This window comes from Cervus elaphus, chromosome 14, assembly GCF_910594005.1.
Source record: "Cervus elaphus chromosome 14, mCerEla1.1, whole genome shotgun sequence".
Taxonomy (NCBI): domain Eukaryota; kingdom Metazoa; phylum Chordata; class Mammalia; order Artiodactyla; family Cervidae; genus Cervus; species Cervus elaphus.
In genome coordinates, this window is record NC_057828.1 from 6,974,441 (window position 1) to 6,989,846 (window position 15,406).

Consider the following 15,406-nt stretch of genomic DNA (forward strand, 5'->3'; position numbering starts at 1 on the left):
GATGCCTCCGAAGGGAAGAAGCCTGAGGAACTCGCGCAGGGCCTGTCTTAACCCTTTATGGCCAGGAGGTGGCAGCACAGAGACACACATCCCAACCAGGTCAGCCTCAGTGGGCCCCTCAGAGAGGTCGCTTCCTCTTCCCCACCTGAGTGCACACACCATGCTTGCTGCTTGTCTGGTATTCAGGTGTGGGAGGAGAGAGACGCGGAATCAGAGGGTACATGTGTATGGAGGTAGAAATACACATAGCTTTTGCCAGCTAAAACCCTACTGGATGGGGATTGAGCAGGTGTCACACTGCCAGGAGCCCTGAATTGGGAGCCCAGAGGTAGCAGGCATTTAGGGAGTGGGGGAGGAGCGCTGGCTACCCTCTTCCAGGATGCCTGGGTTCAAGTCCCTGCTTTACTGTTTCCTAGCTGTGTGACCATGGGCAGGTTACTCAACCTCTCTGTGTTTCTTCAACCTTGAAACCTCCGCCTCCTTCAGTTTCTCCCACTTTATCTGGATGCGTTGCAGCATGTGGCATCTTTCACTGGGTGCAGGGGCTTTTCTCTAGTTGTGGCGTGCAGGCTGTAGAGCCCGTGGGCTCAGGAGTTGCGATGTGGGGGCTTGGTTGCCCCGTGGCATGTGGGATCTTAGTTCCCCGACCAGGGATCCAACCTGTGTCCCCTGCATTGGAAGGCATTTCCTTACCGACTGGACCACCAGGGAAGCCCTGCTTCAACTTTAAGGTGGGGACAATGATGGCATCTGTCTCCACAGGGTTGTGTAAGTATTAGATGATGAACTGATACCTGAAAACCACTTAGAATGGTGCTGGCATATAAGGTGTTTCATATATATTAGCAGTTAATGTTACCTGAAAAATCCATACTGAAGGGGAAAGTTTCCAGGTCCCTCCATCCCATGAAGAGGCCCCAAGATCTCAGTCTGAGGACTCCGAAAGGTAGCAGCCATGTCAGACCAGCCGCTGGAGAAGGGTCCTGGGAGACACATAACAGATCGCATCACCCCAAACCCTCAGGTTCCAGAGGCCATGCCAACGGTAAGGCCAGAGGGCACATGCCTCCTTACCCTGATGTCCTGGGGACCTGGCCAGGGCCTCGCGGCTCCCCGTACAGTCTCCAGGAGGAGCTGGTGTCTGTGTGTGGATCGGTGTGTGACCATACAGAAGACAGGGCTTCCCTCACTGACCCGATTTGTCTCTGAGCCTGAAGTCAAATGATGTGCCAGAGGGACCCGCAGCTGGACTGTAGGAGACCCAGCTGTCAGTCCCTGCTGCGTGACTTTGGGCGCCCTGCTCTCCCTCTCTGGCCTCAGTTTCTCAAGGGTGCCTTCTGAGGCTGATGTTTCACGGTCCTCAAGTGGGCTTACGACTCCTCTCCCCGGCCTCGCAGCTGCAGCCCAGCCTCCTCTCCCGCGGTCCTCCGCACCCTCCCTCTCCCGACTCCCGACTCCCGTGTCCTTGTCGCAGGCTCCTAGACCTAGTGATGAGGCAGGCTGTGAGAGTGAATGAGGAAGACAGACAGCTCTCCAGCCTATCAGGTTGTCTTTCCCCTCTTGCCCTGATGCTTCTCAGAGTTCAGGAGGTGGGCCCTGACTAGCCAGTTTAGCAAACAGCTGGGCCTCTGGGAACTGGAGTCTAAAAACAGCTCAGAGCAGACACAGCCGGAGGCAGAAGCCTAGGAGCAGTCCACACCAAAGGAGGGCAGCCTCCGGCCCCGCCTCGGGGTCTAGGCCTGGGACCTGCGGCGTCTGGAGGCTGCCCTGCCCATGACCCCCTGAAGCCGCTCAGAGCTCTGCCTCTGTCCCGGCCAGCAGCCCTCTCCCCGACGCTCTGGAGACATGCAGGCTTGCCCTGGAGGAAGAGGGTCGCGGAGTTGGAGGCTCCCAACCTCACAGAGCTTTAATCCTAAAGGGGCTGCTGGCATCTGGGAAGTCACGTTGACCACCAGGAGCCCGAACTCACGAGTCTCTTCAGGAAGAGAAAGGGGGGGATCCTCTCCCGCCCCGCTGGAGGTGCTGGCCGCCAAAGCGAGAAGGGGCTCTTGTCTGCTCTCCCTGATTGCTTGTCAGCAACAGAGAAACACTTCCCGGGCTTGGAAAACCGTGAAATGATGAAAGGACAGCTTGTTCCAGAGTGTGGGAGTCAAAAGAACTGAACCCAGACCCATAAGCAGGATTCGATAGAGAATTTGGGGGACCCAATACAACATGAAAATGCTGGGCCCCTGGTTCGAAAAGTGTTCAAAATTTCAAGAAGGCACCAATAAAGCTTTAAACCAGGAATGGAGCTTCCTATGTGTGGGCCCCTCCGAGCACAGGGCCCTGAGTGATACATGATCACAGGCCCCAGCAGCCCACCCTGCCTGGAACCATCTTTTACTAAGCGCCTACCATGGGCTAGACCCTTTATATGCAGTATCTCATTTAAATCTCAAATAGCTCTATGAGGTAGGCGTGTGTATGTCCTCTTCACAGATGAGCAAATGTAGGCTCAGAGAAGTCAAACCCTTTGCCCAAAGACACAGGGGCTAATGAGTGGTGTTCAGTCACACAGTCGTGTCCGACTCTTTGTGACCCTTTGGATTGTAGCCCACCAGGCTCCTCTTTCAGGCAAGAATAATGGAGTGGGTTGCTATTTCTTTTTCCAGGGGATCTTCCCGACCCAGGGATCGAACCTGCGTCTCCTGTGTCTCCTGCATTGAAGGCGATCCTTTACCTGCTGAGCCATGAGGGAAGCCCAGCAAGCGGTATGTGAATTCAGATTTTTCCGAGGCTAGAGCCTGTGTTCTTCTCTTGAGTGGTGCTGCCTCTGATGGGCAGTCTTTGCGGGCTGCTGGGAGCACGACCTCTGAGTCTGGGCACCCTGAGGTTGTGACTGAGACTCCCTCCCCTGGCTTGACCTGCCCTAGGTTGGGCTCTGGTGTCTGGAGGGGGCCTGCAGCCTGGTTTGAGCAATGAAGCACTGCAGAAAGCACACATGCCCTCGACTCAGACCTGGATTTGTATTCAGCCCTGCCTCTCACTGGGGACCTTCCCTGGTGGCTCAGGCAGTAAAGAATCTGCCTGCAATGCAGGCAACCTGGGTTCCATCGTTGGATCGGGAAGATCCCCTAGAGAAGGGAATGGCTACCCACTGCAATATTCTTGCCTGGAGAATTTCGTGGACAGAGGAGCCTGAGCAGGTTATATTTCATGGGGTTGCAAAGAGCTGGACATGACCGAGAGGCTAACGCTTTCACTCACTAGGGACCAGGAAAGTCACTCGACCACTTGTAAGCCTTAGTTTCCTCATCTGTAAAATGGGATAACAGTGTCTACTTAATGTCATCAGTCAGTCAGTTCAGTCGCTCAGTCGTGTCCGACTCTTTGCGACCCCATGAACTGCAGCACGCCAGGCCTCCCTGTCCCTCACCAACTCCCGGAGTTTACTCAAACTCATGTCCATTGAGTCGGTGATGCCATCCAACAATCTCATCCTCTGTCGTCCCCTTCTCCTCCTGTTTTCAATCTTTCCCAGCATCAGGGTCTTGTCAAAGGGAACGGCAAACCACTTCAGTATTGCTGCCTTGAGAACCCCATGAACTTAATGTCATCATGAACTTTAATTCTGATCTGCATAGGGTGCCTGACACATAACAGGCACCCGTAAAGTAAATTCCCATCAGGAAAACACATTGGCTGCTACCCTTGTCCCTACTTTTTCTTTCTTCAGCAAGCCTCCCCACCACCTTGGCCCCCTCCCTGCCCTTCTTTGAAGCTCTGTCTCTAGGGCTTCTCCTCCAGGCCCGGCTAGTGAGAGATCCCTCAGCTCCTCTTTCTGTAAGAACCTGGCAATTACTTCGGGTTTCGAAAGAAAGTGAAAGTGGAAGAAAGCAAAAGTGAAGTCGCTCAGTTGTGTCTGACTCTCTGACTCTTTTACAACTCCATGGATTGCAGCCCGCCAGGCTCCTCCATCTATGGGATTCTCCAGGCAAGAATTCTGGAGTGGGTAGCCATTCCCTTCTCCACGGGATCTTCCCAACCCAGGGATCGAAACTAGGTCTCCTGCATTGCAGGCAGATTCTTCACCCTCTGAGCCCTTAGGGCTTCCCTGGTGTTTTCGGTTTCAAGGTTTATGGCTAATCATGCCAGGGAGAGTTCCAGTGCCTAATGCAGGGAAATCACCAAGTTCCTGGATTCTCACAGAGTCTCGGGTCTGAGTCCTTTGTGGGGAGGTGGCCCAGCCCGTTGTTGAGGAGCCACCTGCTTTCATTCCTCCGAGGGGCTCCCCAGCCCCCCTTTCTTCTTACCATCCCCTTCCAGAGAAAAGCAGGTTGGCCGCTTCCCACAGGGAAGCTCCTTCCCCCAGAAGCCTCCCACCCACTGGGTCCAGGGCAGGATCCGGGGGCCTTCTTATCTAGAGGGAGAGGTTTGGGTTTCTAACAGCTTCTGGCTGAGGTCCCTTATCTACTCGACTCTCACACTCCTAGGGACAGTCCCTGGGGACAGAGTCTCCTTTCTGTCCCTCCCAGCCCGAGCCAGGAGGAGGTGGGAGACGGTTGCCCGGGGGCACAGCGCGCGGCCTGAGAGACCCTCCGGAGCCCAAGCAGATATTCATGGGAAGGACTGATGCTGAAGCTCCAATACTTGGGTCCCCTGATGTGAAGAGCTGACTCATTGGAAAAAACCCTGATGTTGGGAAAGATTGATGGCAGGAGGTGAAGGGGATGACAGAGGATGAGATGGCTGGATGGCATCACTGACTCAATGGACATGAGTTTGAGCAAACTCCGGGAGATGGTGAAGGACAGGGAAGTCTGGCACGTTGCAGTCCATGGGGTCGCAAAGAGCCACGACTGAGGGACTGAACAACAGCAACGACCCAAGAAAAGACAGCAGGCCCCCCTCCCCGGCCCTCCCCTGCACCCAGCCTGCGGCGGCGGCAGGCTCCTAGGTGACGCCTGCTCCATTGCCCTCCCTCCAGGAGTAAATACAGGGTCAGGTTCAGTCCCCAGATATTTAACTAAGAGAGGAGCCGTGAGTTCATGAATGGCTGGGGTCCTGGGGAAGAAACGCAGAGTGGTGTTACCACCCCCGAGGGGCCAGGGGCCAGCTCGCTGCTGCAAACAGCAGGCCTGGGATCTGGATGGGTCACAATGCCCTCCTTCCCCTTGCCACGGCGGGCACTGCCAGATGCCCACCTGTGAGGCCGGGCTGTCACTTGGAGAAGCTGGCTCCCCAAAACAGGCCTCTCTTGCCAGGTCATTTGGCACTCGGGTCTGCTCTGGGGCAGCCTGGAGTATTCAGGTATTGTAGCTGGTCACACCTGTTCACGCAGAGACTTATCATCACTGCCTGGCCTCTCAGGCCCACTTTCACCTGTGGGGACCCGACACGGCCAGATGTGCTTTGACCAGACAGGCTTGATCATGCAGATGTCGGGGCCCTGCACCTCACTGATCACTCGGCGGCGTCTGAGCTGAGCGGTCTTATCTGCTCCCTCACGCAGACCAGATGTGTTTCTGGGAGGCCCTGGCAGTCTTCACCATTCTGGTCATGCGCTCCCCCCAGAGCAAAGGGGACTGTGAGTATAACCTCCCACTTCTTCCTCGCTCCTCCAGGCGTGCCCCCACGCCGGGGCCCATCTGGATCGCTTCTGGCTCCTGACCCCGCTGACCCCTGCAGTCTGCCTGGCTCCTTCCCACTCCTCAGGCCACACCTGGCCACCCGGGAGCCCCAACCCCTCCCTGGCTGCAGGAAAAGGGGAAGCTGGCCTGGGAGGAGCCCCCAGGAAAATGAGCCGTGGCTCCAGGGAACAATGGTCCCTGGGCTGGGCTCCCAAGGTGTGGTGGCAAAGGGCTCCCAGTGGGCCTGGCGGGACAGGCTGGGCTGGGAACCTTGGTTCCTTTGGGCTGCGGTGGGAGGGGGGCCCTGGCCCCGGCCTGGCCCAGGGCTGCTGATGATCTGGGGCGCGGAGCGGGCACTGGGAGGAGCCCAGCCCGCCTGGCGTTGCTCCAGGCTCTGCCAGCCTTGGAGACCAGCAGTGTGAGTCACGCTCTGAGGCCGTCCGCAGCCTCCTGTCCTCCCGGCCGGGACTGGGGGGCCCGGGGGGGCAGCAGCCGCGGCCTGGGCCAGTCAGAGCCGGCAGAACCGCCTGGGGGAGGGCAAGGCCCGGGTCCGAGCCCTCTTCTCTCAGCAGAGGTAGTTCCTGAGCTCTGGCTGGGCACCGGCCACCACTCCCGCTGCCCCGTTAAGATGAAATGCCTCACCGATGGATGCCAGATGGCGTCCACATCCGTCCACACCTGCCCTCGGGGGCTCCGGCCTGGGTCTCCCCGTCTGGCTGTCTTGCCCGTTCGCCATGTTTTCTCTGCGGTGCTCCCCTTCTCCATCAGGATGGGACTGCTGGAGCTGGAGGTCGGAACAGCGCCCATCTGGGCCCAAGCCGCTTGGGCTGGGGAGGGGGCACATGAGGGAACTCGGAGGGGCCTGGCGCTGCCGTCCGCAGGCCCCAGGCTGCTGCCTGCCCTCCAGTCTCCCCTCTCTTGCTTCATCCTCTCTCCAGACCTGGTCCGCCACGTGTGACGAGTGCTGCAGGCATCCTGCAGTGTCCTCTGCCTCCTTCAGCGGGCGGTCGTGGTTGGCTGGAGACCCGCGGGCAGGCCAGTCACCTGGCACCTCCCTGGGACCTCCCTTCACCTGTGCAAAGTGGATCTAGAAGAGAGGCTGTGTGGGGGTGGGCAGAGGGCTGCTGGGACCAGCCCGGGCCCCGCCCGCCTTCCCAGGGGGTCTGTGTCCTCCACTCCGCAAAGCACAACCCCACTGTCTCGTCACTGGAGCATTCCTGACCGTTAGGGGTGCTCATCTCTGCCCTGAGAGGCTTGGAGAATCATTTCTCCTACACACATCTTGTTATATTTCCATCTTGGGCACCTGCCTGCCGCCCCAGCCCTTACTGCAATTCTGGCTACAGGGGCTTCCGGGGGCTGTATTGCCCCAGCCCCAAGTCCCCTCCCAGCCCCAGGTACCATCCCCACCAGCCCCCGGGTGACTGAGAACCAGTGTGTGTGTGTGTGTGTGTGTATGCGCATGCATGCTGGGTGGCTTGGGTGCTTCAATGTTCTCAGACCAACCTGGAGCAAAGACCTCCCCACTTCCCCACCTTTCTGTAGTTCCCCTCTAACCCAGAGTCTCCTGGGAGGCCCGTCTGGCCCACTGCCCCCGGTACTGGGCGTCCAGGTGGGCAGAAGGCGGGGTCCCTGCCCTTGTCCCTGCCCTTTCACTTCCTTCCCCCGAGGACTTCCCAGATTTCCTCCCAAGGTCACGGCCGGGCTGGGACTCTCCGCTCAGACCTGCGCTCTGACCTCCCTTCCCCTGAGCAGGGCCGGCAGCCGGGCCCGCCCGTGCCCTGCACCTGCCCCTCAGGAGGGGTGGGTGGGCGCCTCAACGAGGCCGGGACTCTGTGTCTAATTATGGAGCAGGCGCTTGGCAACTGGGCGGCTCCCGGCAGGGCGTGTAGCGTCTCTGGCACCCTGGCTAATGAGATAGCGCCGAGCCGGCTGACAGAGGCAGGCTCTGTAATTTACGGGGGCCTAATTGCTGTGCAGGCGATTGCTTTTTAATGTGATCAGGAGCAAAGGCCCTCTCCTTCTTCTTCTTCTTTTTTTTCCCCTCCCTTTAATCCATCCAACTGGGAGAAACGGAGTTCTGGTCTCACCTCATATGTTGTTCCAGCCTGAACTCAATGGCCACGAGGGGGCCGTTCAACAATCTTTACTTCTGAACCACTGTTCAGAGCAGGGTCCCGAGCCACCTGGTGCTTGGGAGATGCAGAGCGGAAGTTGGAGGTGCCCGCATCGCCCCTCAGATTACCACCCTTTGGCACCTGTCATGCGTGTCCTGCAGTCAGCACGCAAGTCAGTCTCATCCACTGGGCCCCCGACTCTTGGTCTTTTCTGGACCAAGAACCCTTTGAGAGTCTCACGAATGCTTCTCTCACCCTCTCTCTCAAAAACAATAAGAGTTAACACTAATCGTCCTCTTATTCTGTTCCAAGCACTGTGGCAAGTTATTTATATACATTCCCCATTAAACCCTCACTGTGCCCCTAGGAGAAAGGTACTATATAGTCCCCATTTCACAGGCCAGGAAAGGAGACACAGAGTGGAGAATAATTTGCCACATCACACAGATAAGACTTGAATCCAGCTGATTGACTCCACTTGAATATGTTCATTTGTAGAGTCTCTCTTTAGAACTATGCAGTCTCCACCACACACACACGTACACACACACACCCCCTGAGTCAGCATTGGCATATAACAGTATGCTTTTTTTTACAGACTCTCTGAGCTCTCTGCTGGCTCCAGGGTATAAAATTCTCCACGTTCAGGTCTCCTGAACCCAGACTGGGAGACACCTAAGAGCAGCAACTCTAGCCATCGTCGTGACCGCTGGAGAGACAGCACTTAATTAGTGTTTACTGAAGGAAGGAAAGGGGAGGCAGCGGGGAGGACATGGTCCCTGCCTTCGAGAAGTTCAGGATCTAATTAGTTGGACAAGATACACAGATTCAAGGAAGACTTTCACAACTCAGAAGAAGAGAGGACCCCCAAGCTGTCCAAGCAGAATCCGCCGTGGTGACCAAGGTGGCAGGGCTGGAGCCCTTTGGGAAGAAGTCACCCAGATGCCCACAGTGCTCCTGACAGCTTTGTCTGCTGTCTCTCCGGAGCGGTGGGGCCGGGGAGTCCCCCAGGTTCTTGCCTGCTCTCTCCTCTCAGCACAGCCTAACAACTCAGCAGTCACAGCACCCCAATCTCTCTTCCCTGCCTCCATCACTCCTTGGCCCCTCACATGAGGCTTCTGCCAACCCCCACCCGCAGAACTGCCCTCATCAAGGTCACCAGTGTTGAGTGACTGACCACCTCCATCTGCCCAGGACTTTTCAGTCTAGAGCTGGATGAGCCCTGGGAGAAGTGGGACTGTTTGCTTCCTAGTTGCCAAATTCAATGATAATTTTCAGTCCTTCACCAGCTTGACTGCCAGGCTCCTCTTGATGCCTCCTTCCTTCTTGATGCCCTCTCTGCTCAAGGCTCCTGACTTGTTCTTCACCTCTTCTGTCCGCTCCGTTTCCTCTGCCAATTCAGTCCCACCCTTTTGGTTCTCCAGACCTACTAAACGCTAAATCCTGGGAATACAAAGGCTACAGATGTGGTGTCTGGCCTTAGGAAGCTCATAGCATAGTAAGGAAGACAGACACAGAGTCCCCCGTGTATCAGGAGGCCCTCGGGGAGAGAGGTGTGCAGAGGGAGCAGAACTGATTCAGGCTGCGGAGTGATTGAGCCTGTCTGGACAGCATCGAAGGTGTGACTTCTGAGCTGGGCTTTGAGGAACAAGGAGGCGTTAACCAGACACCAGGAGGAAGCCTCTCTTGCTGGTGAGGACAACATAAGCAAAGTCACAGTGAAATACAGCAGATGTGCAAGGGAACTACATGCAGATTGATGTGGCCGGGCATACACCAGTGGGGGAGGTCAGGATGAGCTGGCGAGGGAGGCAGAGGCCAGGTCACCTAGGGGCCTCGTAGGCCAGGCCTCCACAAGCAACTCCCTGAACGAGCTTGAAAGAGGCCCAGAGTCCCCCAGAATGAAAGAAAAATACTGTGCATATGTGACTCTAGGAAGGGAGTTCCTCAGCTTTCAGCAAGCTCTGAAGGAGGTCTTGGGGGCCCGAAGGCCCACTGTTGGGGAGCTATCATGACGCTGGGCAGAGGAGTGCACTGTCTGCTCTTCACTCTTAACTGAGACTACGCTGGCAGCTGACGGAAGGGAGGAGTCTGAGATGTGGAAGCAAAACGCCAGTGGGGCCCAAGGGTCGAAGCCTCAGCTTTCTCTTTGGCTGGAGCGGTCTCTGCAGGCAGTCTGCCATCCGTACCAGCACCTGTCTCAGGCCCACTTCGCTGGTCTCCTGGACCTTTCCAGTCGTCTCCACCAAGACGCGCTGCAGACCCCTCAAAGTCTGCCTGGCCACGGCCGAAATCAGCATCTGTGCCTGGCAAATGGTACATCCCAAGTAAGTGTTCTCAAGTTGAAATGAGTTCCAACTCACAATGAATTCATGAGCTGAATTTTAGGACTTGATTTTAGGTCTTTCTGGGGACCTATCAACTCTCTTTTTACCCAGATCTCTCATTTCTTCAGGGGTTTCTAAAAATGTAACCTACAGTTCCCATCCCTACTAACTAGTTGAAAAGTAATTATATGCTCTGAGCACATAATATAATACAAGCAGGAGCATTTGACCCTCATCTATAGATGAGGAAACGGAGGCCCGTGGCTAAATAAAATGGGCTTGGAAAGTCTTGGTGAGCCAGCTCTTTCTCCTCCCCGATCCTGCATGGGGACCCTACTCAGTGTCCTAACTCCAGCCTGTGCTAACTGCATCCTCATCCCATTGACTGTCCAGTCTCATTGCCTTTCCCATTTTCTTGGCTCTATGTGGTGGTTTTGTTGCCGTGGCAATGCAGCAACCTGAAGGCTGTGTGTGTGTGTGTGTGTGTGTGTGTGTGTGTGTGTGTGTGGAATGTTTGGGAGGTACTGCTGGATACAGGGGTGGGGTTCTAATTGGTCTGATGGTTGCTAGGGTCAACAGGACTATGATTGGCTGGCTCTGTTTATGTGCCCACCCTGTCCTAGAACCCTCTAGGGATGCAGCTGTTAGCCCATCTGAAGTCTGGAGTGGTAGTGCAGTATGTCTGTGTACACACGCACAAGTACAAATGTGTCTGTACATTTGGCACAAACAGTGAAGAGAGGATGTGATGTTTGGTGCGGTGGTAAAGTGGAAACTCCCAGGCCTTCTACTAGACTCATAATGGAATCAGGTAAATGATATTTTTCTCCTACTCATCCCCACTCTCCACAGATCACTGGAAAACATTTGGCCTGGGTTTATTTAGAGGAGGAGTAAGAATTGGCTGAGTCCAGCCACATCCTGCTTTTCCAGCCGACTGGTGCAGCCTAAGGAGCAAGGCCACAGGGGTTCAGTCTGTGGGCTCAGGTCGCTGCTGCCACTCTGTTCCCTGCCAGGGACATACATGCCCTTCGGGAGAGTTTCTCTCTGTTCTTACTTAGTTTCTCAATTCTCTTGTCATTACTTGTCTCCTAGAATCCTAAGAAGGGCCCTTTGGCCAAACACTAATGATCTACACACATGCAGATCTTCTTACAGTTAACTAAGCACTTCTACATTCATACTCATAGAAGCCTCCTGAGACGCAAGCATTTGCTTTATTCCCATTTTGCAGAGGAGGAAAACTGAGGCCCAGATAAAGGAAATGACTCCTGCACCTTAGGGGCAGAGTCAGGTCAGGGCCCGCCAAGGGTTCCTGCAGTGCTTCGGGAGACTGTCTGCCTGGGTGCGGGGGGGGTGGGGGGTCAGAGGGGGGAGAGCCCGCAGCAGTGGTGCAGGAAGGGGGTTTCTCTGCTGGCTGAGTTCTGCCCGGCTGGATGCTGCGCCTCCCAGGAAAAAGTGCGGCGGGCTTGAACTTTGGTTTTTCAGAAGCTGCCCACACAGTCTGTGAGGGAGAGCAGTTTCCAGCTTCCACACTCGGTCCTCAGGGCGCGGGGATGCCTGTCTTACCTGCAGGGCAGCGGCTTGTCGCTGGATCGGGCAAGGAGTGGACTGGGCTGCCCCTGGGCCCCGCTGTCATGCTGCCCGGGCCTCAGCCTGTCGTGCTGGGGCCACCAGAGCCTCCCAGGAAAGCCGCAGACCCTTCAGGTTAGCAGAGCAGAGGCGTCTGCAGAAGAGGGGCCCCCGGGGCTGGGGTGCCAGGGGAAACCCCCAGCTGAGTCTTGTCTGACTCTCTGCAAGGAGAGTTATTGGGCTGCGGAAAAGGGAAGAAAGCATTGATTGGGCACGGGTTTACATCTCACAACAGCCCCACGAGAGAGGGACCGTTACCATCTTCATGTTACAGACGGGCAAGCCAGAGATGTGAATAACTGCCCAAGGTCATGTCTATGTGGCTTTACAGCCCGAGGTCTTACTTGATGTGGCGGTAGGGTGGGGGTCACTCTCTAGTGGAGGACCCAGGCAGTCCTCTACTAAGCTCGGCTTGTTGAGAGATGGATGGAAAGAAAATCGGCATGGGAGAAGGGTGGGGACATCAGAGGACTTGGAGGCGACTTTCCAAAGAACAGAGAAAGGGAGCAGAAAAATCAGGGTGAGCCCCCCACACACACACAGGCTCTTTACCCAGCTAGCAAACTCCGCCTGCAGCCCATGGTCACTCTCACCTGGCTTCCCCTCCTACCTGTCCCTATGCTCGTGCCCTTCCCTGGGGCTGCCAAGGCTCCATCTGCCATTCAGACTCCATAGAGACACCCATCTACAGCCCATTCCCCCCACCCAACTCCAAGGAGCAAGGCTTTGCAGTCAAAACTGAAGATTTCAAAGATTCTGAAATGCAACCCCATGTCAGAGGGTGGGGGCGACGGGACAGTCTCTGAGCAGTAGCTGACTCAGCGTCATTTCAGCTGTCCCCTCCCCTCTGTGAAGGTGTTCCTGACTCTCCTGGGCCCCAGCCCCGATCACCTAGCTGTGCTTCTCTTCCTCTGCACACCTCTCTCCCCCCGGACACTGACCTGCATGAGAATGGGCAATGAGATTTATTTATTTTTTTTGTCCATTGATTTTTATTAGTTGGAGGCTAATTACTTTACAGTATCATGGTGGGTTTTGCCATACATTGACATGAATCAGCCATGGATTTACATGTGTTCCCCATCCCGATTCCCCCTCCCGCCTCCCTCCCCATCCCATCCCTCTGGGTCTTTCCAGTGTACCAGCCCTGAGCACTTGTCTCAGGCATCCAACCTGGGCTGGTGATCTGTTTCACCCTTGATAGTATACTTGTTTCAATGCTGTTCTCTCAGAACATCCCACCCTCAACTTCTCCCACAGAATCCCAAAGTCTGTTCTGTACATCTGTGTCTCTTTTTCTGTTTTGCATATAGGGTTATCGTTACCATCTTTTTAAATTCCATATATATGCGTTAGTATACTGTATTGATCTTTATCTTTCTGGCTTACTTCACTCTGTATAATGGGCTCCAGTTTCATCCATCTCATTAGAACTGATTCAAATGAATTCTTTTTTAATGGCTGAGTAATATTCCATTGTGTATATGTACCATAGCTTCCTTATCCATTTGTCTGCTGATGGGCATCTACGTTGCTTCCATGTCCTGGCTATTATAAACAGTGCTGCGATGAACATTGGGGTGCACGTGTCTCTTTCAGATCTGCTTTCCTTGGTGTGTATGCCCAGAAGTGGGATTGCTGGGTCATATGGCAGTTCTGTTTCCAGTTTTTTAAGGAATCTCCACGCTGTTCTCCATAGCGGCTGTACTAGTTTGCATTCCCACCAACAGTGTAAGAGGGTTCCCTTTTCTCCACAGCCTCTCCAGCATTTATTGCTTGTAGACTTTTGGATAGCAGCCAGAGAATGGGCAATGAGATTTAGATCCCAAGGATCCACCACCGACCCTGGCACATAGCAGATGCTCAATAAATGTTAGCTGAAAGGACGAAGGTAATTACATCTACTCTGTCCTGAGTTCCTGTTATGAGCCAAATCCTGTGCCTTGGCATACATTATCTTTAATATGCAGCACAACCACACACATTAATTTTAGTATCTTTACTTACAGATTGCAAAACTCAGCTCAGAAAGTTTAAGTCACTTGCCCAAGGGTACACAGGAGGTGCTAGGAATCAAGGCGTCCCTAAGAAGCTCCCAGCTTGGCTTATCACACCAGTGGTTCCAGCCTGGACACTCTCTGATCACTTATCTTCTAGGCACAAAGTTCTGTGACCCTGTCTCCTGTCTCCCCTCCTCTCTGCTGCTACTCCTCATGATGTTTCACCAGATTCGGCCTCCAAACTGGGGTTCTTATCTCCCAGTTCAACCCCACCATCAATCCTCCACTTGACTACCTGAGGGCTTATCCTAAATCACAGACCAGGTGATTCCGCTTTCCTCTGAAATGTTCTAGATTGCCTCCTTTTGTCAGGAGAGGGCCCTGGCTCATTAGCCCTGGTGCATGTAGAAGGCTCTTCAGAACCCAGCACCTGCTCCCTTCGTGAAGTCACCTCCAGCCCCACTCTAAGCCCTGGCCTCACAGAGCCGTGTGGCCAGATTCTCTACCCTTGCACTTTGCACTTGATATTATCCCTGCTGGAAAAACACAAAAGCGTTTCCTCCCCTCCACTGTCCTCTCATCCTGTAACCCTGCGCTCAAGTAGCAGAACAACCCCTCCAGGCGGCCACAGCTCTGACCTCAGCCCTCCAGCCCAGGAACTGGTCACTTACTGCCCCAGGGAGAGTGAGCTCCCTGAGGGGTGGGACTGCATTTCATTCATCTTTTGTGCCCAGAGAATCGGCTGTTGTTTGCACAGAAGAGATGATCAGTAAAGTTTTGTTGAAGCCTCTTAACTACATATACTCCCCTGGTTCCTTTAGCCTCATTCTCTCTTATCCTCTAAAACATAGTTTTTCAGCATAGCTCCTGCCCTGCTACTGCATGGATTCCTCCCTGCATGCCTGTATTCTTATTACACAGGTGGATTATGGAGCCAGGCAGGTTGCTGCTGCTTCTGAAAGCCTGGAGTCTCCGGATCCAGGAGACTTTGCTCCGGATCCATCGCTCTTTGCACCCCTTCAACACGCAGCAGATTTATTCTTATAGAGCACATGGGCCCAGGAAATCTGCATGCCCTGGCAGAGAAGACAGAGGGAGCAAAGAGTTGGGAGGCCCTCTGCCAGGTCCCTGTCCTGATGGGCCCGGTGTTTCTCTTCTCCCTCCCAAGTCCAAGCCCTGTGGAGTCGCGAGAGAGCTTGTGCTGCAGGCTGGATGCAGGCTGATGTGGGATGGCAGATCTCAGGCCTATGTCTTCCAGAAAGAAATTTTTCGTATTCTTAACCACTCAATCTCTCTCTCTAGGGAAAGGGCCCAGGCTCAAAGCCTAGGACTTAAAGAGTGGCAGTCACTTTTGATCAATCGTCAGAGAGCATTCAGCAGAAACACATCCCCACTGTGGACTACCCCTCAGGAGTCCTCTGCCAGGAGCCCCAGACGGCAGAGGCCACAGACCTCCCCAATTTGGTGACCATCTCCTCTCCTCACAGCCTTCAGGAGGAAGTAGCACTGGAAGGGGGCCAGATTGGGCACTTGATCCATCCCAGTTTTCCTTTGATCCCTGAAATCCGATGGGGCAGGGATGGTGGTGGCCATTGGCCTAGGTCTTCATCGTGGCTTGCCGCTAACTCCCTGTGAGACTGTGCCAATCCAATATCCTTTCTGGGTGTCAGCTTCCCCTTCTCTAAAATGAAAGCTGGCCTAGCACGAGGTATTCCATA

At 54.8% G+C, this 15,406-nt stretch overlaps 1 protein-coding gene and 1 long non-coding RNA gene across 2 annotated transcripts in view; both read right to left on the reverse strand.

Annotated features, from left to right (window-relative positions):
- The window catches only part of LOC122708040 (translation initiation factor IF-2-like), a 16,650-nt gene continuing 1,244 nt past the window's right edge, over nucleotides 1–15,406 (reverse strand). Inside the window, exons 2-3 of the mRNA XM_043924121.1 lie at nucleotides 860–983; nucleotides 1–175 (exon numbers count right to left, since the gene is read on the reverse strand). Coding sequence (XP_043780056.1) covers nucleotides 48–175; nucleotides 860–983 — 252 coding nt within the window. The 3' untranslated portion in view covers nucleotides 1–47. The remainder of the gene's footprint in view (nucleotides 176–859; nucleotides 984–15,406) is intronic.
- LOC122707918 lies at nucleotides 8,446–11,840 on the reverse strand. The gene is made up of 2 exons (XR_006344959.1): nucleotides 11,626–11,840; nucleotides 8,446–10,035 (listed from the first exon to the last, which is right to left on the reverse strand). It is a non-coding gene; the product is annotated as an uncharacterized LOC122707918 (long non-coding RNA).